Below are 26,178 nucleotides of genomic sequence, written 5' to 3' on the forward strand. Positions count from 1 at the left end.
AATTTGTGTGTGATAAGTGTTAGAACTGTTAGTCAGTGACTTCAGTGAGCTAGGATTTCCAGTGTTTACGCATATTTATATAATCGTTTTCAGATTCCAGCATATTTTCTCATTTCACCTAAACGAGGCTGATTTGCAGTTAATATTGATTAAATTTTGGGTTTGAAAGGTACCTTTTCACATCACCACCCGGCAAAATTGGTGATCAGAACAAACACAACCGTAACAAACAGAAACAACCACACAAGTCCTGACATATCAAAGTCATTTCAATCTAAATTCAAACTTGAATTCGACGAGATTAAAGCAAAATTTGGCAAATAAAAACGAATATGTCATATATTAGTAAGGTCTAACTGTATATCGAAAATTCTAAAAAGCTACGTCATAGCATGCATGGGACTGTCAATCATTATTTAGTGCTTGAAAATACACGGACACCCCTAGAAAGTACGAGGAGAAAACCGGGTGTCCAGAAAGATGAGTGCCTTACATCTCATCGACGACATCCGCAGTGCAGGTCTTGGTAAATCCAACTCAGCAATGAAAGCAAGGATTGTTTAGGAAATGTTTTCGGATGTATCGTTTTAGGAAGGTATTCCCATGTTTATCAGGTGACTAATAAGTTCATGTTATGTTTGTGAAATACATTAACTTAAACCTCCTTGTTAGCTGCCGCAGACATCCAGCAGGACGAACGAAACGAAATCGATCGAAATCTAATTACATTATTGCTATAGCGAGTTAATTGGCACGTTTATATTACTACATCTTATAACTACCTGTATAAAGCGGAGCAGACGAAAGACGCTGAAAGACCGAAAGGTCGTAATAGTGGACGTAAAATCAGTCAAATTAAAAATAAAGAGCAGACGGTCATCAGAAATAGAACATGGTCAGTGAAATCGTTGTGATCCTATATCTTGTATTGTGTCTTTGTCTGGCTGTTGAGACCCTCCGAGAAAATAATGATATTGCACTGTAACAAGCCCTTGAATATCGAAATGAACACGGAAAAAAAGTATGGATAAATATCCGTAAAAATCACAGGTTGGGAAGAAGCAAGTATGTTGCTATCTAGAATGTGGAAAATTCACGATATTGTCATATTGCTGGGTTATATGTTATATTTTCCACGTAATTCTACATGGAATTATATGATTTATCAAACTAGTTTGAAATATATACACGTTTTAGACACATATACCGTGCATGTGCTAGTTAGGAATAGTTAGTAAATAGGTACGGAGGTGAACATGAGTTAGCTCCCCTATCTGTAAGTCTTCTGCAGCAGGACAAACATGGCGACCCTGAAACTATTTTCGGCGAGTCGGTCAGGTAAAATAAGATGATGTGATACTTTCAAACGTGAATTTTGAAATTCATATTGTGCACTGTCTTACCGAATCCTAACTGAAGTGTATCGAATCAAAAAGCAAGATCGCATAGGGAAAACGAAGTCATTGTTTAAATGCGTAAATACTAACACAGCCGTAACCTTCAGCTGTTCTGAACCAAATTACACAACATTTCCAATCGGCATTTCGTACATTTTATGACATGGAACAATGAAACATGTCAGGACAGTATTCTTATAGGATTTTTGGTAGATAGGCACACTCTGCGATACAGTTGCACAGTCGTTAGGTATGGCAATAAGCAGGTTGGACACAACCCTGCATCTGGGTAATATAATATAGGCAAGTCCTACGGGAAAGTTGGTCACTATCACTGCATTGAGTAACTAGTTAGATACACAAATACAGTGTCATTAGAAGTAGAAGCATATAAAGTTTTTCTTTTATTTAATTTTATTTTTACATGTTTGTAACCAAAATCCTTTTAACATGACCCAATATCCACTGTGACACTATTTATGATACCTAACTTTAATGCGTTAAATGTATGACAGTTGACGAGTTGTATCACATACTTTATTCTCCACTGAATACATGAATATGCAGTGTATAGCCATTGGGAGCATATAGTGCAAATGTGGTAGGCTAGCACAAATTTACCTATGTTCTAATTTTAGCCACATTATAAGCAATAGGGGCGAGAAATTTGGGGATTTATTTTTTACCAACAACAAAATATCAAAATTTTTCTTCCGCACTTTTTTGGTCTTGTAATGTTGTATTGGTTTTTGAGCCATTTAAAAATATGGTACCATTTTTTGTTTAATGCAAAAGAAAGACAAAAACTAAAAAAAAAAAAAAAACTAAAAAAAAAATGTAAAAACAAACAGACAAAAACATGAACTAAGATATCTGAGTCAGAAAGAAAAGAATGACAGTATCCAATTTGAATTTTGAAAGTGAATAATCACGAAACTTTATGGATCATTATTATTGGTTTTAATTTCATTATATAACTGTTACATGTAACTTTTTCTGTTATAACTCTGTTGGTCAGTTAACTTGTATAATCAATTTAACTATATTTTATGTATATGTATGAATAGATACTTTTACACATGAGTGGAAGTGTTGACAATTTGCAAATCTTGGCAAGAAGTATTTGTCATATTAAGATAAGAATTTGAGTTCGGTATTACTGTTTCAATTCTGAAGTATTAAGTTAAACAGCAAAATAGTTCATTCTTGGCACAGGAAGGGGGTATTTACATCATATTAAGGACCCATTTAAATATATATATAATACGTCCCATCACATTTCCTGGCATCCATGTAAAAATGGCCAAGACATTCGTCCAGTCGGACTACATCGTAATCTTCAAAATCTGGGTTTTGCTGCTTTTCCACCAAATAATAGCGGCCAACTTATTAGCTTTTAACGTCTTATCAGCGTTAAGTAAGTTAGCGTTAAGTGCCAGGCGTTTTTTTTCCTTGTCTGCAGCTGTCGTCTGCCCGAACCGCCCAGCCATTTTTGATCCAAAATAGAAACAACTCGTACTAGATAATAGCAACTTCTAGGATTCACTCTAGCCAATATTCCGACATGGAACAGAATGTGAATATCAATCTGTGATTTGAAATTATGACGCCTTTGTATATAAATATAGATCAATGCATTCTAGTCCGAGGTGCAATAAGTAAATATAGTACTATTTGTTTGAATTGATTAAACAGCAAGATTTTTTTGTTTTCAAATTCACTGAGAGTGATACCCCCTGTTTTCAAATCCCCCTCCAAAACAAATAAGAGCAACACATGATCACTTCGCAACTATAGAATGTAAAAATATTTCAGGAGCAGATCTAGACAGTTCAAACCAGATACCTAGAATTTCCATCTAGGTGTCAGTTTAAGTCTAAACAGCTACCTTGTTCTCTATATGTCCTCAGAGTTAGCATGCTGCATGTTTAACCTTCTTACTAGTAGCAAATAATGGTGGTAATTTTGTCCTTATGAGTATTGAATTTTCATAGAAAATTATTCTTCATTTTCCAGTAAAATCCCAACATTACTATAGAATCATTATGGATTAATTGTTAATATGCTGAATTTCTGAATACTTTGTACATGATTTTGAAATGCTTTTGGATTTTACATTGAATTTTATTTCAAATTTGTTTTAGCAAATACCTGCTTACAGAAACTAGTACGACCAGGAGCATGTTTGTACCAGCAGAAAAGGTCCAAATACAGTAAGTATAGGATGGGACAGTTTCATCTTCAAAATCTATCTTTATTCCCCCATTAGGAGCTGGAGAAGACTAGCTTTATGTTGTGGTTGTCCTTCTGTCTTTCCATCCTTCTGCTATATCGTCTGGGCCTTATCTTATACACAATTGATCATGAGAACTTTGGATATGAGTTCATCTTGGTGAGACAGTGTGTCATGTGTCAAAAGTAGGTCACTGTAACCTAAATTTTGACTTTTGTCCTGCATCAAAGAAAAAAAAGTTTTTCTAGACCCTGTTTTTTACAATACATTTACTAATCATGGGAACTGAATACTTTGGATATGGCTTAAGTTCACCTTGGTGAGATGGTGTGTTGCGTATCAAAAGCAAATCACACTGACCTAAATTTGGGAGCTTTGCCTTCATTAAAGAAATGGGTTTTACAGGCCTTGTTTTCTATGATTCCTATCATGGAAATTTACACTTGAGACATTGGTTCCCCTTGGTGTTACAATTTGTCAAAAGTAGGTCACACTGACCTTCATCAAACAAAAGCTTTTCCAAGGGTCTATCTCTTACACTATCTGCTAGCCGCTGGAACTCCGTACTTGGGGTATGGCCAGATTCACTTGGTGAGGCAGTGTTGGATTTTAATTTGCTAAATTGACTTGTTATATTGGTCAATCTAATTTCAGTTGTTGGTATTCTCTCGACTTTCATCAATAAAATGTACATCAATTTATAATGATATGGGTAGTTAGTTGTATAAAACAATAATTATCAGATTGATTGCTTTTCAAATTGTTTTCATCGATGATCTGTCAGTCAGGCTTGTTCAGAGGTAAGTTGGATAAGTATCATGTATGGGTCCTATGATATTGTTATGCACATCGCATATTGTTGTCTGCTAAAAGGATAAGGGCCATAATAGTGGACATATAATCTGTTAGATAATAAATAAGACATATCTGAGTTTCATCAGGCTCCTGATTTCTATATTTGGCTTACTATAGCTAGGAAAAGTAGTACACTAACTACATAACTGTTGTTTGATGTATTGTTGTTAAAACAGTGAATAAATAATGTAATTATATAATTAGCATATGTGTTTTTATTATATGAGGGAATTAAGGGCTCGTCGGGTGAGGGTGAGTTCTGGAATCTGTTCGCGCGCTTATAGCAAAAAAAATTTGGTTAGGCAAAACTGAATTTTGACCCAGAACTAGCCCTGTAACATTTATTGTTGCCATTTTGGTCGTCATTAATTCATTCTGTCTTAATTTGATAAACAATTTAATAGCTAATTATTAGATTTGTTTATGATATGTAGAAATAAAGAAATTTTTAACTAGTACAAATGGTGAATGTTTCATTCACAATGTTTTACTGAAGGTTACAAATGTCTGCCGAAAAGAAATTGCTGTAATGAATTTTTTTGTCAATTTGATATGTTGTACAGATGACTAAGATAAACTTTTAATTTGCAGTGAATATCAGCAAAGATCGAGGTGCTACTGATTATCTTGGTATGACAGGTGACGGTGTTGCTGTTTTGTTCTTCAGGGAAGCTGTTAGAGGTGAGAAACAGCATGACAAACACAATTGATGTATATTTGATGGTTTAAAGTGTATCATAAATGGGTTGCTATTTGAAGCTTTAAATAAATTCGTTTTGTAAAATAAATTGTCAAGAAATTGTGAATTTCGTAGTTAATTCCACTGCCCTTCGATAGTTTTACCAGCTTGACATGTATTTTGATAGTATTACCTTCTTGTAAGATATTCTGATAGTATTACCAGCTTGTCAGGTATTTTGATAGTATTACCAGCTTGTCAGGTATTTTGATAGTATTACCAGCTTGTCAGGTATTTTGATAGTATTACCAGCTTGTAAGATATTCTGATAGTATTACCAGCTTGTAAGATATTCTGATAGTATTACCTTCTTGTAAGATATTTTGATAGTATTGCCAGTTTGTCAGGTATTTTGATAGTATTCCCTTTATAAGCTTTTAGAAAATTTGAAATTGGTACTGTTGGTCTGTCAATGCTGTTGGTTATTCCAATAAATCCAGGTTTTGTTAAGAGTACCGCCAAGTTGAATTGATAATTTCCTTTAAATTCATTGGCAGGAAACTGAACCAGTGAAATTATTGTTTTATTTGTAACATTATTGTATCTTGTAGCACATTGACTTTCTTTATAAGATAAGTAGAGTCAAATAAGTTATTCCAAACAAAGAAGAAAAAAGTAAAAGTATACTCAAACCTGGCTATTAAGACCACTAAATGGTGCAAAGAAACGCGGCATTCATATATAAGCAGGTAGTCTTTATGAAGAGAATTATATTAATTTCAGATCAGAAACTAGTTGTCTTAATAGACAGATTTATATTTATCTATATACCATTTTACAGGACTTGCCATTATTACGGGAATGGTCTTTAAGGAACCTGCTACTATCAATTACCCATTTGAGAAGGGACCTCTTAGTCCACGTTTCCGAGGAGAACATGCCCTCCGTCGTTACCCATCAGGAGAGGAGCGATGTATTGCATGTAAACTGTGTGAAGCAGTATGTCCAGCGCAGGTATGTGTCTCAAAGTAAAACAGTATGTCTGGTCCAGGTATGTGTCTCAAAGTAAAACAGTATGTCTGGTCCAGGTATGTGTCTCAGAGTAAAACAGTATGTCTGATCCAGGTATTTGTCTCAGAGTAAAACAGTATGTCTGGTCCAGGTATGTGTCTCAAAGTAAAACAGTATGTCTGGTCCAGGTATTTGTCTCAGAGTAAAACAGTATGTCTGATCCAGGTATGTGTCTCAGAGTAAAACAGTATGTCTGGTCCAGGTATGTGTCTCAATACAAACAGTTTGTCTAGCTCAGGTCTGTGTCTCAGTATTAAATAGTTTGTCTAGCTCAGGTATGTGTCTCAGTATTAAACAGTTTGTCTAGCTCAGGTATATATCTCAAAGTAAAACAGTATGTCTGGTCCAGGTATGTGTCTCAATACAAACAGTTTGTCTAGCTCAGGTATGTGTCTCAATACAAACAGTTTGTCTAGCTCAGGTATGTGTCTCAATACAAACAGTTTGTCTAGCTCAGGTATGTGTTTCAATACAAACAGTGTGTCTAGCTCAGGTATGTGTCTCAGTATTAAACAGTATGTCTGCTTCAGCTATATATCTCATTGTAAAACAGTATGTCTGGCCCAGGTATGTGTCTCAAAGTAAAACAGTATGTCTGGCCCAGGTATGTGTCTCAACACAAAACCTCAAGTCTGCCTTTATTGATGATTTATGGAAACTTTATTTTAACCATTCTATCTTTGTACAGGCCATCACTATAGAAGCTGAGCCAAGGGCAGATGGCAGTCGTCGGACGACGAGATACGATATTGATATGACGAAGTGTATTTACTGTGGCTTCTGTCAAGAGGCTTGTCCAGTGGACGCCATTGTTGAGGTACTGATTTCTGAAATAATGAGTTTAACCATACTTTGAATACTTTCATTTATGGAATTATGGTTTACAAAACATAACAGAGGTACAGATATTTGAGTAATGGACTCCTACAACACAACCAAACTACAACAAATCACTCCACTAAATCAGTTAACCATATTGGTGCTGTACCTGCCAATTTTCATTCCACTATGATGAAAAGACCTGAATTTTGACATTCCTCTTGTCCAGTGCTAGACCTGTCTGTTCACATTTCACAGAAGAAAAGGGGAGATAAATGATGCTTTATATAGAAAAGATACTGAAATACAATATATATTATACATCAATAAAAATCTTACTTCATGGTATTACATTCTTTCATGCATCAAACATCAAATTCCAACTCTTTGTTTTGTATTTTATTGGTAAATGATTTGCCTGCTGCTGGAGTCCTGTCTATTCTGACGTTACTGTGTGACACTGGTGACAGATAATACTTCTCACTGAGAATAAGAAACACTTTGGTTGTTTATCAAATATAAATGCTTTATGTCACTTCCAAGAATTTTGCATTAATGGAACAAAAGGGATAGATTTTTAAATGGAAGATAACATCTTATGATTTAATATTGTTAAAAGTTTTTTTTTACAACTTGCAGGGTCCCAACTTTGAATATTCAACAGAAACACATGAAGAGTTACTATACAACAAGGAAAAGTTGTTACACAATGGAGATAAATGGGAGGCAGAGATCGCTGCTAATCTACAGGCAGACCACCTTTATAGATAGAAAGTGCTAAAGACACTCCTACAGTTTGTACATAATATAAATACCTGTGTAATGGATCAATTACAAACACTCAGCAACTCTCTGTGTTGGTTTGAAATGTTACATTGAAGGAAAAAAACTTTGACTTTTTTTTTTAAACATCATTGTGATCAGTTTGAGTGTTAATAAATTAAAGTCAACTAACAAAGGCTGAATAAAGATGAGACAACAAAAAAAAATTATTAGTTTTTTTATGTTTTATCAAAATAATTCATTATATACTGTAATTGTAACAGTACAGTCATTAACATGTCAACTTTATCAGTTTTAACATACCTCATACTTATGTATTGAAACATGTAGGTAAGGGCGGAGTAGAATGTACCAATGTTCTTTACAATCAGTAAAATGTATTAAAACCTTTACTCTGTATTTATAAATAACACACCTTTGGCCATGTTTAGTTGATACAAACAATACAGACCTGAAGGAACTCTTTGTTTGATTGTACACTGACTTTACAGAAATTGTTAAAAAGCGAGACTTTGTCGCAGTCCTGAAAAAAGTCCAGATAACATCCATTTTTGAATTGATACTTCATTTTGATGTCTTGAGTCGCAAAATTCATGTGACACTTTGTAAAGATTTTTTCATCAGATCAGAAAATATCAGAGGACTTTGTCAATGGAAAATCAACATCATGGTATCACAGAGATCTGACACCCAAATAAACAACAAACAAAGCAAACATACTTTTTCAAATATTTTAATCAATTTTGTAACAAATCATGAATTAATCCTGGCAGATTATTTAATCCCTGGCAATAATCTCATTTGTAGGGATAATCTACAAAATCTTACAAAATGACTAACATGCCAAAAATACCAACACAATGTATTAAGCGGACGGAATAAGACTTCACTACACAGATTTCAACAGGCACAAAATAAACCTACAGAAAATATTTCTGGCAATTGTATCACATATAAGTAAATAGATCGTAAAATGTTTATACATTATACAAATTATCAACCCATTCACTCCTCCTCAAGATTTAAACTCGTAAATTAACATGTGATCATGTACGAAAGTCAGACGAATAAACCAAACTCTTAAATAAGCCTTGAGTGGCTTTAATATCTCGATAAAACCTGAAGGTACCATTGGTTAGCAAGTGTACACTAACTCCACACAAATATTCATTTGAAAATATAATACATTTTGTAATTCTCTCACACATAAAAAGCTCATCCCATTGGAATTACTTGTCAGAGAAAAACTGTATTATTTCAGAAGATATAACTAATTTTTTCAGATGGGCCCAGACTACAAAAATAAATTTAAAAACTTTATTCCAGCTGATCAGTTCATTACAAGGTAGAGATTCTTCTTGTTGAAACTTTTCTCTGTTCTTCCTCTTTTCTTAAAGCACATTTTAAAAATACAATACCCAGTATGTGTATTTGAAATACACTTCATGAATTAAAATGATGGAGTACTAATGGTTGACAGCTACAATATTTTCGGCAAACTTTCAAAAACAACATATTTTCTGTCAGATTATCTGACCTTTTGATTTGTCTAAAGTACGATCTATACTAGCAGCACCCTTTAGGTCAAACATCATATGGAGGTCACAATATGCGTTGTCAGAACACAGACATTTATTGGTGAGAAATGGTCTAGCGATTGGAAGAGTCACAGATACAGAAAAGTTGTCAAACAACCAGAGTGAAGAGTAAGAATGAGTTACCTACAAATTCTACATAGTGTCTATGTATTTACTTTCTCTGTTAATAGAATAATTCAGTAATTGTAATAAATCAATATGTAAGTTTTCTGAATGGTATTTATAAAAGTAAAAAACAATTAACTATTTATCCATTATTAAGCAATTAAAACATATATCTGAGTACCATAACCAAAAACAAAGCTAGGTACTTCACGGGAGAAATTCCTCATCAAGATTTAACACATAAAAATAAAATAACTGTGTAGTTCAATAAATATAAATACATGTTATATACAGGTGTACAATGAACTAAAATTATTAACAAGAATTACGTATAATTATATGTCTGGCTTTGTTAGTACAGTATATAGTAATTTTCAAGCAAAAAACACTTCGTTTTATGTCCGTCCCCCTCCTCCTTCAAATCTGTCCAGCTTCTCAGAATCAGTATCCCTCATTTTCTGAGTTACTGGACCGTAAAAAAACAGGGAGATATTCTGACGTATGACCGAGTACATAACAAGCTTTGGATCACACAGGAGTTTTACTTTAAACTTCAGAGCGGTGGAAAAGTAACACTAGTCTTGCTTTCATGACTGTCGTTGAATTGGAGAAAAAAAACTACGAGATCACACATGTTTTATGTTGAATGTCTACAGATGCATAAAAACTGTGTCCCATGTCACCAATATTGATTTTCTTTAAGCACCATTAAGAAAATAATGCAAAATTTATGCAATTTTTTTTTAAAAACCTGTGATTGATATCTTAAAATAATGAAGACTTGAACTAGAATCAATTGGTCACAATATAAGTATACAACAGTCACTGATATTAATGCTGTATTATAACAGAATGATATAGATACATAAGGATGACAAGTTTGTCACTGGACAGTATTTTTAATGTTGCTGTATAAATCCTGCAATGAGCTCAGGTGGCTAATCCTAACCTCAAGCATTTAGTAGATATGGATGGACTCATACCCAGTTAACAGTATCACCTTCCTATGTAGATAAATTGCAATCATGTCATCATTTATTAAAAAAATATCCTGTTGAAAACTTGTATACATGTAGCTGTTAAGATCTAAGAAGAAAAAAAATCATCTTCGTTTTAGAAATGATGACTTGTTGGAAATATAGCTACGTTACATATGGTGCATAGATGACTAGAAACCAGTTGTAATTATAATCTATACAAGATTACTGTTTTGATCTAAATTGGCTACCCAGTCAGATTTCTAACACATGGCCATATTTTCACAATATAAAACAATAAAGAGTAAAACTTCAGATTTTCTCATGCACAAGAAATTTTTTCCTTTATAAAACTATGTTAATATGCTATACTCTTTCTTGTCAACATTCTTTAATGAAGGAATGATTTAATTATTTTATATTAACTACTGTGGAAGACACTGGCTGCATTTTATGAACTCCTGAAACTGTAGAAACCCTCCGAAGTTCATGGACATTTCTTGCCATTGATGTTCCACCGAGAGACATACAGAAGCACTGAAATGCGCCCAACTTCTTGTCGAACCCAAGGCCTAAGTTAATACACCTGGGCATATCTTCTTCCTCCATATCGTCAGGTATAGGCGTTGACCAACAGGGTTCATTACAACAGTCGTCACACAGGGGAGCCGTGTTGTCATCACTCTGTATCTCACAACAGTCAGGCCTACACAGTGACGCACAACATGGGTCATTACAACAGGGTAAAGGTGTGTCCACAAGGTTCTGAAATAATATTGTATTCAATAGTATTTAATTTAATTTTCTACGGTAACTAACATAAAAGAAATTTCTGCAATATGGGCCTTGTATTAAATGTACAAAAATAGATTCACAGAGTTTGGATTCATCTTTTATCTTAATTCTATGATAGAAATTTCAAAATATCTTTAACACAGTGCAGAAAACTTTTCATCTACTAGACTAACACAAAGGTGATGATTTTGCCAAAAAAATGAAATGTCCTTATAAAAAGGAAAGAAATGTAAAAATATCAGAAGTAGCAGCACATTGACGTGAACAAAAATGAAATGTAAATATGTTATAGATATAGCTATGCATTACTCATGTGTACAACAAACTCTCCATACTGTAATATGTGTCCAACAGAATTTACAGGCACACCACAAGTGATAGATAACTGGCAATATACTGTGTAAACATTTTACAATCAAAGAAAAAATTGTCAATGATTTGTTAATGAAATAGTGATGCATTAGATGGACGCTACAGATGACTTTGTGTAGATTGCACATTCTTGTTTGAAACCGCACATCAATATGTCAAGGAAAAAGACCTTTTATTAATTCATAATTACAAGATAACAAGATATCCCAGAGGGATCATTGTGCCTACAATTGTATCATTGTTTTAAGGTCTTTATCAGATATTTTCTCTTCTTATCTTTATGATCTGTTACAAATCAAATAGGATCAATAAAGGAGCAAAGGAAAGCTACCAAGATGGCCACGTATCAGCCATTTTGTTTTTTTCAAAGTCTGTCATGAGTAGAATATGGACAACTTGGAACCAGTTAGAACATTGTAATGTTAACTTGGAACCAGTTAGAACTTTGTAATGTTAACTTGGAACCAGTTAGAACTTTGTAATGTTAACTTGGAACCAGTTAGAACTTTGTAATGTTAACTTGGAACCAGTTAGAACGTTGTAATGTTAACTTGGAACCAGAACGTTGTAATGTTAACTTGGAACCAGAACGTTGTAATGTTAACTTGGAACCAGAACGTTGTAATGTTAACTTGGAACCAGTTAGAACGTTGTAATGTTAACTTGGAACCAGTTAGAACTTTGTAATGTTAACTTGGAACCAGTTAGAATGTTGTAATGATTGAGAATGATCATCCAGATCTTCTCAAGAAACAAGAATTCATAACTGCAAAAATTCAACTCTGACATCTGTCAGTCAGTACCTTTCTTTGATAACTTATGAAATAATGCAGTATATACACACAAATTATAGTAAATATAATCACACAGAGGCAAGTCAAGCATTATCGAAGCTTCATGGAGTGATGAAAAACAGAGTTCATGATCACATAAACACACCAAGCATGCAGGTTACATAGTAGTTATAAAGCAGTGCTCAATACTTACCAATAGAGTACATGTAAGTGTGATTGTAAGTGAAACACTACACACATGGTTAGGCTGTGGTGAATATATCAAGGGAAACACTACACACAGTTAAGCTGTACTAGATGAAATGAAACATTACATGTGGTTGTAACCCACCACCAAGAGAGTTGAGACTACAGGCTACAGACATCATACTTACAACTGTACAAGTATAAATATATGTGTGTGTGTGTGTTACTGTCACACAGCACTCTGAGACTGAAGAGTTCCACATTCGTTGCACCACTGCATGTTGTCAAAAATAATAACACATCAATCGTTTTTACTAAATTCAACTAAAAGCAGTATCAATACCTGCAGAGATGTTTAATTAACCATGATCACATAAATTTTTCTGGATGGATTCGAGAAAACATGATTCAAGATAATTTCATCGACTTCTTTTTCAAAAGTTAAGCACTATTATATGATACAATTTACATACATAAAATAGTGTCACATCAGAGCTGAATGAGATCACCACCAATTTGATTTTCTATATCAAAATTGTGATCCTTTTTTTGAAGGGTGTAATTAATTATTATCATATTTAATTATCATCATGATATCAGATTTATCTGTTTATACAAATGCCGCATCCAACTTGATTTTAATTCATTTTCCTTCTGGAAGACTATGATTCCAATTCTGGGTCTTAGGTTTTCGAAACAGCCAGTAAGGAGTGACGATAAACTCTTACAAATTTACAAATGATTAATAATAAAATGCATTTCAAACTTAACACGTTTAACTCATAATTAATTCTCAACAATAAATAAAAAACTTTGTATAAACTTCACAAGAAAAGAACTGATTTTTTTTTTAAACCAATTAAGTGTTTACCATACTAAAACATTTGCAAACATGAACAACAACAGATTGATGTAAAACATGTACTTACATTTGTGAGACAATTTGTAGATCCAAAACACTGACAAAGGAGAATTTCTACACAGCTGAGGGACTGAAAAACAGAACAAACATTACCAAGACTTGTGTCATCTAATTACTAAAACTGCTTTACTACATGCTTCATGATGTTCATGATTTTTAGGTTAATTAATGTACAAAAGTAGATTTTGCAAATGGAAATTAATATGAGGGAAAACTGATAAAACAAAAACACGGAGCTCTGTGGTGCATAAATTTGGAACTTAAGTAAATAAATTTAGCTTGGCTAGTTGGTGGTTTGTTGCATTTTTCACACTGTGAATAGCCAAGGTCATTTTGAGGCAGGGTCACCTTAAATTAGCTACAGGAGGCCTGTGGAATATACCACAGCAGTTAGTGTTAAAGTGTCTTGCTCAGAGACACATCCTAAGCACTGAGTATAAATGTTTCTCGGCTTCTCAAGAAAACAAATCACCATGGTAGCAAGTGTCAAACCACCTGCCACTGATCTTCACCTGAGGTAACATATACCAACACTTAGCTATTGCAGTCCTTAATGTCAAAACGATGGTATAATTTAAATAATGGGTTAGTCATGATGAACAGACCTGACCTGAGCTATAAGCAACTTCAATGATTCAATCATATTTACAAGATTTGTATAGCCCCCTATCAAATCTTATAAAGTTAAAATCATACTTCGATTAAATAATGAAAGGAAATGAAATGTTATTCCACTGAGACAAAGGTTGACTTCTGGATCATTCTTTGAAGCATAAATATATAAATATATATTCTGTAAGGAAATAATGGAATACAGGTATTACAAAAAAGACTTTCTACCATAAAAACCAGTTGATCACAACATTAACACAAAAACTGAATAACATTCCCTTAAGGCGAATTGATATTCTAATTAATTCAATGCATTGGAAAATCTGTGCAGGGATTCCTTCAAGAGGTGCCGACACCAGGTACTGAAGTGTCATTTTTTATCCCTGCAAGGTATCACACTTTGAGTAACCACAGACGACACGATTGACGTCACAGACTTTTCACCTACAGTATTGTAAAGAGTAGACTTGTCCTTTCACAATGATATAAAATTTTGTAGAAATTTCCTAAAAAATCATAGGCTCTTGGTAGCATAATTCAATTGTGCATTTCTTCTTTGTTGAGTATATCTTCATGTCTTTATGTGTACTAGCATCCTCGATATCTCAGAGGTTACGTTCACTATCATCCTTTGCACCCATGGAACATTTCATGGCAAAATTGCAGGTCACATAACCATATATTGTAATGGCTTTGATGTTGGGTGTCACTCCTTTGTAATCTATAAATATCAGTCAGTGTTTGGTCATTATTGTTTTCTTGAAACCTGCTCTAGATCAATTACTTTGTATATGCCTTCAAATTTGCCAGTGCCCTCAGTTTTGCCAGGAAATGTTCCTGGGGTGCAGAGAGTGAAAGTGAAGGTAACCCCTGGAGTATAGAGGAAGATATGATAGGGCAAATATGAATGAATCATTGTCAAAACTTTCAAATAAGATGCGTTTTTCTGAGTTCAACAGCTACATCATGTAAACAAATAAACTGTAAATCAGATTGTAAAGGAAAATAAAAACAATAAAAACAAATCTATTTCCAAAAAATATTATCATATACCTACTTCATCAAAATTATGCTCTCTAGTAGATTTTGTTTTTTTAAGATTCATCTATTGTATCTAGTGTACACCAATGTGGTATGATCCAAACACAACAAACTCACTATCTTATATCAGACGATGTTCTGCCAAAACAAACTTTTTAACAACAAAATCTGGTGGATATTTTCAAAAGGTTCTATTATGTAATGTTTTTCAGGATAGCATAAAATTGCACAAAAACTGAGTAAGAAGCGCACAGACATTTTTGGATGTCAGTCAATGGTCAAAATGGAGGTCAGAGTGACAAACAGAACACCAATCTATACAGCCAAATGTAAAATAACTAGTCACATTGGAGAGGTTCAAGAGGAACACCATTCTACACAGTTGACAGTGAAATAACAAGTCACATTGGAGAGGTTCAAGAGGAACACCATTCTACACAGTTGACAGTGAAATAACTAGTCACATTGGAGAGGTTCAAGAGGAACACCATTCTACACAGTTGACAGTGAAATAACTAGTCACATTGGAGAGGTTCAAGAGGAACACCATTCTACACAGTTGACAGTGAAATAACTAGTCACATTGGAGAGGTTCAAGAGGAACACCATTCTACACAGTTGACAGTGAAATAACTAGTCACATTGGAGAGGTTCAAGAGGAACACCATTCTACACAGTTGACAGTGAAATAACTAGTCACATTGGAGAGGTTCAAGAGGAACACCATTCTACACAGTTGACAGTGAAATAACTAGTCACATTGGAGAGGTTCAAGAGGAACACCATTCTACACAGTTGACAGTGAAATAACTAGTCACATTGGAGAGGTTCAAGAAGAACACCATTCTACACAGTTGACAGTGAAATAACTAGTCACATTGGAGAGGTTCAAGAGGAACACCATTCTACACAGTTGACAGTGAAATAACTAGTCACATTGGAGAGGTTCAAGAAGAACACCATTCTACACAGTTGACAGTGAAATAACTAGTCACATTGGAGAGGTTCAAGAGGAACACCATTCTACACAGTTGACAGTGAAATAACTAGTCACATTGGAGAGGTTCAAGAGGAACACCATTCTACACAGTTGACAGTGAAATAACTAGTCACATTGAAGATTTCCAAGAGGAACACCATTCTACACACTCGGAGGTAACATATCTGGACACACTGAAGAGGCTCGATAAGAACATCCATTCTACTCAGTTGAAGGTAAAGGTCAGAGTGTTGACAATGACTTTGAAAACAGAGCTAGAGCACTAAAAAAATGATTTTCTACTTATAGTAACAGTGACCTTGACCTTCATCCAACATCTCTAAAACTCCAACTTGTCCAAGTTATTTTGAAGTTTGATAAGTGTGTGAAGTTTAATGAGAATCCACAAAGGTATGAAGCTGTTATTCAGATCTCTGACAATGATTTTCTAGAAATAGTAACAGTGACCTTGACCTTGACCCAACAAACCTGAAACTCCACCAAGTGCATGAAGTTTCATGAAAAACCCTCAATGCAAGAATGAATCTGCTGGTGTGCTGACAAACTTTCACATATGCAGAGATGCACAAAGAGGAAAACCAAAGTCGACTTCCAGTTTCTTCGGTAGAGGACTTATAACTGGTCACAAGGAAGAGATGCAAATGGAACTGTTTTACTGATTAATTTCTTTAATATTATGTGTGTAAAATAGATCGATTCCTACAGTTTTATAAGATGTTGTATAATGTTTCACTGTTTACTGTAAGGAAATGGAAGATGAACTCTTTATCACTATGTTTTCAATATTCTTTAATTCTCCTCCCCAAAATTTTAGTGGTTTGTACTGATACTACAGCTGATTATAGTTCCATCACATTAAACTGATAACAATGAAGTCTCGACATTAATATCTTTATACAAGAGAACACGTTGATAAGGGAAATACATCAGCTGTCTTATAGAACGACCATCAAAACGATGAAAATACAAAGAATGAATTTTGCACATAAGGCAAATTACGAAGTAAAAGTGTAGTTATTTCATGTAAAGCTATGAGTTTGATGAAGTTATTATCTTCAATACTTGATAATAATCAATAACTCAAACAACAAATTGTCAATTTAAATTATTAACCAAAATTCAACGTTTCTATTGCTTAATGGCATACCTTAAACATAGAATGGACACTCTGCAAAACCAGAAATATTATACAGGTAAAGTACTGGATATAAACCAGAAATATTATACAGGTAAAGTACCGGATATAAACCAGAAATATTATACAGGTAAAGTACCGGATGTAAATCAGAAATATTATACAGGTAAAGTACCGGATATAAACCAGAAATATTATACAGGTAAAGTACCGGATATAAACCAGAAATATTATACAGGTAAAGTACCGGATATAAACCAGAAATATTATACAGGTAAAGTACCAGATATGTATCTTGTTTCGGTCTACAGTTAATATTGGTCACATTCAGTTGTCATAAATATTTAAGATAACCAATCTGTTATATAGGTTATACTACAGATATGTAACTCAGAATGATGTAAACAACTGATTGTTCAATGTCACCAAAAATAAACAACGCCAAAAACATCAGTAAACATAAACTTGACAGAACAATATATCAAAGCAAAATATACACCAGTCTGTACTGAATCGAATTAACATCTAAAAGATTGGATATTTTAACATTGTTTAAAGACTGACTGACAAAATTATACAATGTATCAGTTAACATTTCTAGCACATCAGCTTTTTTAACATTCACTGATTTCAGTTAAATGTTTATCAATGGTACATTCTTCATTTTGAATATCGTTAATCCATCATATTAAACAAATTTCAAAACTTTTCCTTTTAATTTTTCATCTCAAAAGTTCAAAACCATTAAGTTCTCAGCACCCTTCGATTTATATCTGCATTAAAATGTTTTATACAGTGAGACCTTTGCATGTTTCATCTTTAGGGCATAAATAAAAAGCAAGCACAGCTTTAATGTTTAAAAATGATATATATGTTTTTTTGTACTTTAGGGCAAATTTAACACTGGATGAAAGTGAACTGTGGGCGAAAAATGAAATGTCTTTGAATGACTTAGGTTCATATAGGATGCTTCCTAAAACTTGAAATTCAGAAAGAACGTTAGCGGACCACTCGCAGATATGTTCAACAAATCTCTAACAGAGGGAATAGTAGAACAAGCATAGAACAAGGTAAATATAACAGTAATTTACAAGGACAAAAATCCTGAGTAATTCTAGGCAGGTAAGCATAACAAGTATTATTGTTAAAACTCTGGAGAAATTACTTAAAGAATGCACTGTTTAACACATAGACAGAAACGATTTTTGAGCTGCAAACCATACAGCTTTATCTCAGGCATATATCAACACACCTTTAATCACTGACTGTATTACAGAAATGGACTGATATCACGGACAACATTTGCATGTTGTATGCATGGACTTCATGAAAACCTTTGATAAATGCTTCATCAAAGTCTTCCAAAAATTCATCAGACAACGAAATCAGCAGAAATCAGCAGAGGAGCTGTAAATTGGGCTTAGGATTTCTTAACAGATGTCAATGAGTATTGATCAGTGCAGAATCGTCTCGAATATATCCTGTAATAAGTATTCCCTAGGGAAGTGTATGAGGTCCAATCTGATTTGTTCTATAAAAAGAATTCCCAGAGAAATCCCTGTCCGTTTCATCACTATTTGCTCACGATACAAAATTAGAACAGTCAATAATTACTATGGATAATGTAATTACTCATCAAAACAATGTCAATAAGTTATTTATAGCTACTTAACATTCACAGCAACAACAGTCTTATCAATCCAACCTACTGAAATAATGATTTTATGTCAGGATCTTAAGATAGAAGGATGAAGTTAGAGAATACTATTAACAAAAATGACATTGGTATGATTGAAAATTAGGACTTTGTTTAAACAATATTTTCATTCAATATTCATCAATCTAACACATACGGTTTATAGGATGGGCAAACAAGCTTAGAGCTTAAAGCAATTCCTTACCCAATGAAGTCATAGATTTTAGAACCCATATGAAACTTGTCAGTGTTTATAATTAATAATAACCTAGTTGGTCTGTAAGGACACAATTTGTATATTTAGATGAGTGTACATTTGATTTATCAATCAATTTATTAATTAGACGACATTTCTGCATCCAGAACTTGTCATACACTGAATATTTTGTAATTATTGATTATGTCAACACTAATGTACAGCACATTCATAGGTTATATGGTTAATGTGTCTGAAATTGTCGGTGATATTATAGTTTGTAGATTAACATGAAATTATTTCCAACTTAACAACACAAATAGAACTAGTGGTCACCCTAAAATACAGATAGAACTAGGGGTCACTCTAAAATACAAATAGAACTAGGGGTCACTCTAAAATACAGATAGAACTAGGGGTCACTCTAAAATACAGATAGAACTAGGGGTCACTCTAAAATACAGATAGAACTAGTGGTCACCCTAAAATACAGATAGAACTAGGGGTCACTCTAAAATACAGATAGAACTAGTGGTCACTCTAAAATACAGATAGAACTAGGGGTCACTCTAAAATACAAATAGAACTAGGGGTCACCCTAAAATACAGATAGAACTAGGGGTCACTCTAAAATACAGATAGAACTAGTGGTCACCCTAAAATACAGATAGAACTAGTGGTCACCCTAAAATACAAATAGAACTAGTGGTCACCCTAAAATACAGATAGAACTAGTGGTCACCCTAAAATACAGATAGAACTAGTGGTCACCCTAAAATACAGATAGAACTAGTGGTCACTCTAAAATACAGATAGAACTAGTGGTCACCCTAAAATACAGATAGAACTAGTCTAAAATACAAATAGAACTAGTGGTAAAAGTGGTACCCTAAAATACAGATAGAACTAGTGGTCACCCTAAAATACAGATAGAACTAGTGGTCACCCTAAAATACAGATAGAACTAGTGGTCACCCTAAAATACAGATAGAACTAGTGGTCACCCTAAAATACAAATAGAACTAGTGGTCACCCTAAAATACAAATAGAACTAGTGGTCACCCTAAAATACAGATAGAACTAGTGGTGGTAGAACTACCCTAAAATACAGATAGAACTAGTGGTCACTCTAAATACTAAAATACAGATAGAACTAGTGGTCACCCTAAAATACAGATAGAACTAGTGGTCACCTAAAATACTAAAATACTAAAATAGAACTAGAACTGGTCACCCCACCCTAAAATACAAATAGAACTAGTGGTCACCCTAAAATACAAATAGAACTAGTGGTCACCCTAAAATACAGATAGAACTAGTGGTCACCCTAAAATACAGATAGAACTAGGGGTCACTCTAAAATACAGATAGAACTAGTGGTCACCCTAAAATACAGATAGAACTAGTGGTCACCCTAAAATACAGATAGAACTAGGGGTCACTCTAAAATACAGATAGATAGAACTAGGGGTCACTCTAAAATACAGATAGAACTAGTGGTAGAACTAGTGGTCACTCTAAAATACAGATAGAACTAGTGGTCACTCTAAAATACAGATAGAACTAGTGGTCACTCTAAAATACAGATAGAACTAGGGGTCACTCTAAAATACAGATAGAACTAGGGGTCACTCTAAAATACAGATAGAACTAGTGGTCACTCTAAAATACAGATAGAACTAGGGGTCACTCTAAAATACAGATAGAACTAGTGGTCACTCTAAAATACAGATAGAACTAGTGGTCACTCTAAAATACAAATAGAACTAGTGGTCACTCTAAAATACAGATAGAACTAGTGGTCACTCTAAAATACAGATAGAACTAGTGGTCACTCTAAAATACAGATAGAACTAGTGGTCACTCTAAAATACAGATAGAACTAGTGGTCACTCTAAAATACAGATAGAACTAGTGGTCACTCTAAAATACAAATAGAACTAGGGGTCACTCTAAAATACAAATAGAACTAGTGGTCACTCTAAAATACAGATAGAACTAGTGGTCACTCTAAAATACAGATAGAACTAGTGGTCACTCTAAAATACAGATAGAACTAGGGGTCACTCTAAAATACAAATAGAACTAGGGGTCACTCTAAAATACAGTCACTCTAAAATAGAACTAGGGGTCACTAAAATACAGATAAAATACAAATAGAACTAGTGGTCACTCTAAAATACAGATAGAATAGAACTAGTGGTCACTCTAAAAAAATACAGTGGTCACTCTAAAATACAGATAGAACTAGGGGTCACTCTAAAATACAGATAGAACTAGTGGTCACTCTAAAATACAGATAGAACTAGGGGTCACTCTAAAATACAGATAGAACTAGTGGTCACTCTAAAATACAGATAGAACTAGGGGTCACTCTAAAATACAGATAGAACTAGGGGTCACTCTAAAATACAGATAGAACTAGGGGTCACTCTAAAATACAGATAGAACTAGTGGTCACTCTAAAATACAGATAGAACTAGTGGTCACTCTAAAATACAGATAGAACTAGGGGTCACTCTAAAATACAGATAGAACTAGTGGTCACCCTAAAATACAGATAGAACTAGTGGTCACTCTAAAATACAGATAGAACTAGTGGTCACCCTAAAATACAGATAGAACTAGTGGTCACTCTAAAATACAGATAGAACTAGGGGTCACTCTAAAATACAAATAGAACTAGTGGTCACCCTAAAATACAGATAGAACTAGTGGTCACTCTAAAATACAGATAGAACTAGTGGGTCTAGGGGTCACTCTAAAATACAGATAGAACTAGTGGTCACTCTAAAATACAGATAGAACTAGGGGTCACTCTAAAATACAGATAGAACTAGGGGTCACTCTAAAATACAGATAGAACTAGGGGTCACTCTAAAATACAGATAGAACTAGTGGTCACACTAAAATACAGATAGAACTAGTGGTCACCCTAAAATACAGATAGAACTAGTGGTCACCCTAAAATACAGATAGAACTAGTGGTCACTCTAAAATACAGATAGAACTAGGGGTCACTCTAAAATACAGATAGAACTAGGGGTCACTCTAAAATACAGATAGAACTAGTGGTCACTCTAAAATACAGATAGAACTAGGGGTCACTCTAAAATACAGATAGAACTAGGGGTCACTCTAAAATACAGATAGAACTAGTGGTCAACCTAAAATACAGATAGAACTAGGGGTCACTCTAAAATACAGATAGAACTAGTGGTCACTCTAAAATACAGATAGAACTAGTGGTCACTCTAAAATACAGATAGAACTAGTGGTCACTCTAAAATACAAATAGAACTAGTGGTCACTCTAAAATACAAATAGAACTAGTGGTCACTCTAAAATACAAATAGAACTAGTGGTCACTCTATACAGATAGAACTGGTCACTCTAAAATACAAATACAGATAGAACTAGTGGTCACTAACAGATAGAACTAGTGGTCACTCTAAAATACAGATAGAACTAGTGGTCACTCTAAAATACAAATAGAACTAGTGGTCACTCTAAAATACAAATAGAACTAGTGGTCACTCTAAAATACAGATAGAACTAGGGGTCACTCTAAAATACAGATAGAACTAGGGGTCACTCTAAAATACAGATAGAACTAGGGGTCACTCTAAAATACAGATAGAACTAGGGGTCACTCTAAAATACAAATAGAACTAGTGGTCACTCTAAAATACAGATAGAACTAGGGGTCACTCTAAAATACAAATAGAACTAGGGGTCAATCTAAAATACAAATAGAACTAGGGGTCACTTTAAGAAATTGTTTTTAAAAAATTGATGTTGTCTGGATATTAGAAAGAACTTTTTCAGCCAACGAGTCATAGATACATGGAAAAGTTAATTTACCACTAAACGCTAAAATAAGCAGTATTGTACGATTTGAAATAGCTCTAAAGTAACTCTTGGGAAAGAAATTGTTTTAATTATCAGTAACCTGATCAGCTTCATAACCTGCATACCACACAGAATAATTGTTATACTGCATGTCAATTTATTATAATGAAATGTGGAGTCTCACAACTTGTATCAATCATTAATGCTGATAAGTTACCCACCTTTCTGTTTGGGCAGCACTTGTCAAGACAGCCTCCAACAGAAGGATTACAACAATTACAAGACTCAGACATCGCTATACAACAGTCACAGCAGGGCGGTGAGTCTTCTGATCCACAAATAGCACAACCACATCCTGCTTCGCACACACCCCTTGACTGAAACAAAAACAACATGAGACTTTGAAATTGAAAAAATTGCTGAACTAAAAAACAACAAATATACATTTACTGATTGACATGGAGACTTTCGACCCATACAGTAAATTGGTTAGAAAGCGACTTCTGAAAAGTCATACTGTATGTTGGTTTAGTTGAACAATATCTACAGCACAAAAAAATAACCAATTTCCATCAACTCAACATGTGTGAATTATCTCTTACAATAATACATATATACCATGTCTTATTCAAAATGGAAAATAAGTTAATTTAACATGTGATTACAATATCACATTACGAACCAGTAAAATTTGTCGGATCCCAAGGATGATGAGAATGAGAGCAGCCCAACAGACAATAGCTATTATAATGATGACCGGTAAATCCAAGGCAAGGTCTGATGACGATGTATTCTGCAAGTAGTTATCACATAAACATACAGTTATGAATGTATACTTACAATGCAAATTTTAGACATGGAAAAGAAGGAAATGTAATTTATGCTAAAATTCAACACTATTACACATACATATATCATATTCTGGAGGAGAAAATCAGGCTTAACTCTTTGTGTTTCTAGTAAACATGTACTGGTACAGTTAGTTGTTTGCATGTAATTAATAATCATATCAATACCTAGGATTGACAAACTACCTATCTAGTACTGTGAAAACGTCTGTGGTTAGTCAGGAGTTTGTAGAACAAATGAATTTAATACATCCAATTGACTCTGACATAATTACAAGGTATAAGAAATAAAGCCAGAAAGTATCAGTGAAATCAATTCAGATGATTAAGAGGAGTAGCTGGTATATTGTTGCGTCTACAGATGGACAGACAACCTGATTCCAGTGCACCTGCACACTCCCTGCCATACAGAGATAAAACTGAAACTGTCACCTTAAGGATAACTAATACCCTCTTCCTACCAAGATGCAGACCTCTATATACCAAAGTTGGTCAAAACTTCATGAAAAAAAAGTAAAGAAAAATAATAAAATGAAAATAAATCAGTGGTCAGGATTGTGTTGCCATAGTAACTATTTCTGAAACAAACACCTATAGGTTTCAATTAGTTATACCGTTTGAAAACAGTAGTGAAATACTAAAATCTGTTGCATGAAGAAGAAGTAATGGTCATTTATAGTAAAACCTATGTACAATTACCATGACAACCAACATGGCAAAAATCCTATTACATGTTAAATGATACTGTTCAAAGAGATAGAGAGTGTGTGAATCAAATTTTGAGTCAACTGGATGCTATTTCTAAAAATTACATAGCAGGACATAATTGTGTTATTTTTTTATAGAAGGGGGAAAACTCTCTGAAAAGTGGATGGAGGGGGTGCAAAGTCGCTTCAAGGAGCAAATCGACATACTTTACTAGCCATTCCAAAAACAAATCAAAAAGGTCTGTAGTAAACTGAGCAAAATCGTAGCTGGACAAAGTTCATCTACTGACAGATGGACAAGGTGATTCCAGTATATTCCTCCCCCTAACTTTGTTGCGGGGAGTATAAAGATACAGTTAGTCTACTAAATATATTGTAATTCGACTGAAACACACTTAATTCTGAGTATAACTAGAGGACTCTTGAACCTCTGATGAAATCCATACTTACCCCCATGCTTGCTTTAAGAATTCCTCATCTGCTGCTCACAAGTCATGATCAGTAACTCAATTCTTGGTTAGAATGGTAAAACATACTGAACCTATAACAGAAACAAAGAAAAGATATTGTAATAAAAATTGCAGCCAAATTTGTTTGCCGAAGTTGTCTGCTCAAAATTTAATTGTTTCTTAGGTAAGAAAAAAGAATGAAGAGATTGATTGTTCAGGTTAGGTCATTGTGATTTCCTTTTATACATGTATTTCTAAGGAATGAAGGTAGAACTACAGCATTGTATAGAAGCTGATCATCAGAAAACCAGACTTTTGCCCAAAAGAAAAGCAAGCTCATGATATTTTTTGGTGCTTTTACACTGTGATAATGTCTTAATTATACAATGCTTGTCAAAATATACTACAAGCTCCTGACAGTTTATGTAAATTAATTGTTACATATTTGAGATCCGGGACGTAGATAACAGTTGTCTACGTCCCTGATGTGATCAACACATAAACACCATAACAGCAAATTCAAACTAACCTTTAGGTCTACTGAAAAGCAATCTTCAAAGTAAATTCACCTTGCATCAAAGACCATTCATACAAAGTCATTGTCATAACAAGATTTAAACACTGCTCTTCAGTTTTCAAGGACTTTTGGGGCCCAAATCACACAAATATAGATTGGAAATATAACGACAGAGAGCAGAATATTGGGCTGTTGGGTAGTCAGAATACATATAAACAGTCAATATATAATTAATCTTATAGATAGGGGCCTGTAGTGAAATGCTAAGTTATGAGATTTACAACATCGGAGTTTCCAATACCTTTGATAATGCAGCATAAACACATATCTGTATCATCCTTACATCTTCCCTTACAAGCTAAGGCATGATTTTGGAACTTCCGCTCAAAATCAAAATCACGTGATCAAACAATGTGAAAACCATGACTAATGTCGTAAACACATATATCTCATAATTATTACATCCTTTAATATCAAAGTTGTAAGTTTTATGTAAGGATTTGTTGCCAAGTGGTATTAAAATTTATATGACTAAGGAT

General features: G+C 34.0%; 2 protein-coding genes across 2 annotated transcripts; one reads left to right on the forward strand and one right to left on the reverse strand.

Annotated features, from left to right (window-relative positions):
- Nucleotides 1-480: 480 nt before the first annotated feature.
- Nucleotides 481-8,043, forward strand: LOC132557414 (NADH-ubiquinone oxidoreductase subunit 8-like). Its single transcript, XM_060221938.1, has 7 exons — nt 481-526; nt 1,282-1,338; nt 3,542-3,610; nt 5,077-5,166; nt 6,006-6,178; nt 6,924-7,052; nt 7,694-8,043. The coding sequence occupies exons 1-7, from the start codon at nt 481-483 to the stop codon at nt 7,823-7,825; spliced, it is 696 nt and encodes a 231-aa protein (XP_060077921.1). The 3' UTR covers nt 7,826-8,043.
- A 2,003-nt stretch (nt 8,044-10,046) lies between these two features.
- LOC132555527 (uncharacterized) lies at nt 10,047-25,982 on the reverse strand. The gene is made up of 7 exons (XM_060219910.1): nt 25,941-25,982; nt 25,124-25,214; nt 23,801-23,911; nt 23,340-23,495; nt 13,594-13,656; nt 12,853-12,938; nt 10,047-11,282 (listed from the first exon to the last, which is right to left on the reverse strand). Exons 2-6 carry the CDS (start codon nt 25,127-25,129, stop codon nt 12,894-12,896), a joined length of 381 nt encoding a protein of 126 aa, XP_060075893.1. The 5' UTR covers nt 25,130-25,214; nt 25,941-25,982; the 3' UTR covers nt 10,047-11,282; nt 12,853-12,893.
- Between the last annotated feature and the right edge of the window lie 196 nt (nt 25,983-26,178).

Source organism: Ylistrum balloti, unplaced genomic scaffold, assembly GCF_031769215.1.
Source record: "Ylistrum balloti isolate Yb309-2 unplaced genomic scaffold, AGI_CSIRO_Ybal_v1 Utg369566, whole genome shotgun sequence".
NCBI classification, from domain to species: domain Eukaryota; kingdom Metazoa; phylum Mollusca; class Bivalvia; order Pectinida; family Pectinidae; genus Ylistrum; species Ylistrum balloti.

Excerpts from the sequence above, each read along its gene's own strand:
- LOC132557414 (XM_060221938.1), top strand. The coding sequence starts at position 481 with ATGAGTGCCTTACATCTCATCGACGACATCCGCAGTGCAGGTCTTG. Across the intron at positions 3,611-5,076 it reads GCAGAAAAGGTCCAAATACA|TGAATATCAGCAAAGATCGA; the intron begins GTAAGTATAGGA and ends TTTAATTTGCAG. Across the intron at positions 6,179-6,923 it reads AAGCAGTATGTCCAGCGCAG|GCCATCACTATAGAAGCTGA; the intron begins GTATGTGTCTCA and ends ATCTTTGTACAG.
- LOC132555527 (XM_060219910.1), bottom strand. Across the intron at positions 23,496-23,800 it reads GGATCCGACAAATTTTACTG|TCAAGGGGTGTGTGCGAAGC; the intron begins GTTCGTAATGTG and ends TTTTTGTTTCAG. Across the intron at positions 12,939-13,593 it reads CTACAAATTGTCTCACAAAT|TGGTGCAACGAATGTGGAAC; the intron begins GTAAGTACATGT and ends GACAACATGCAG.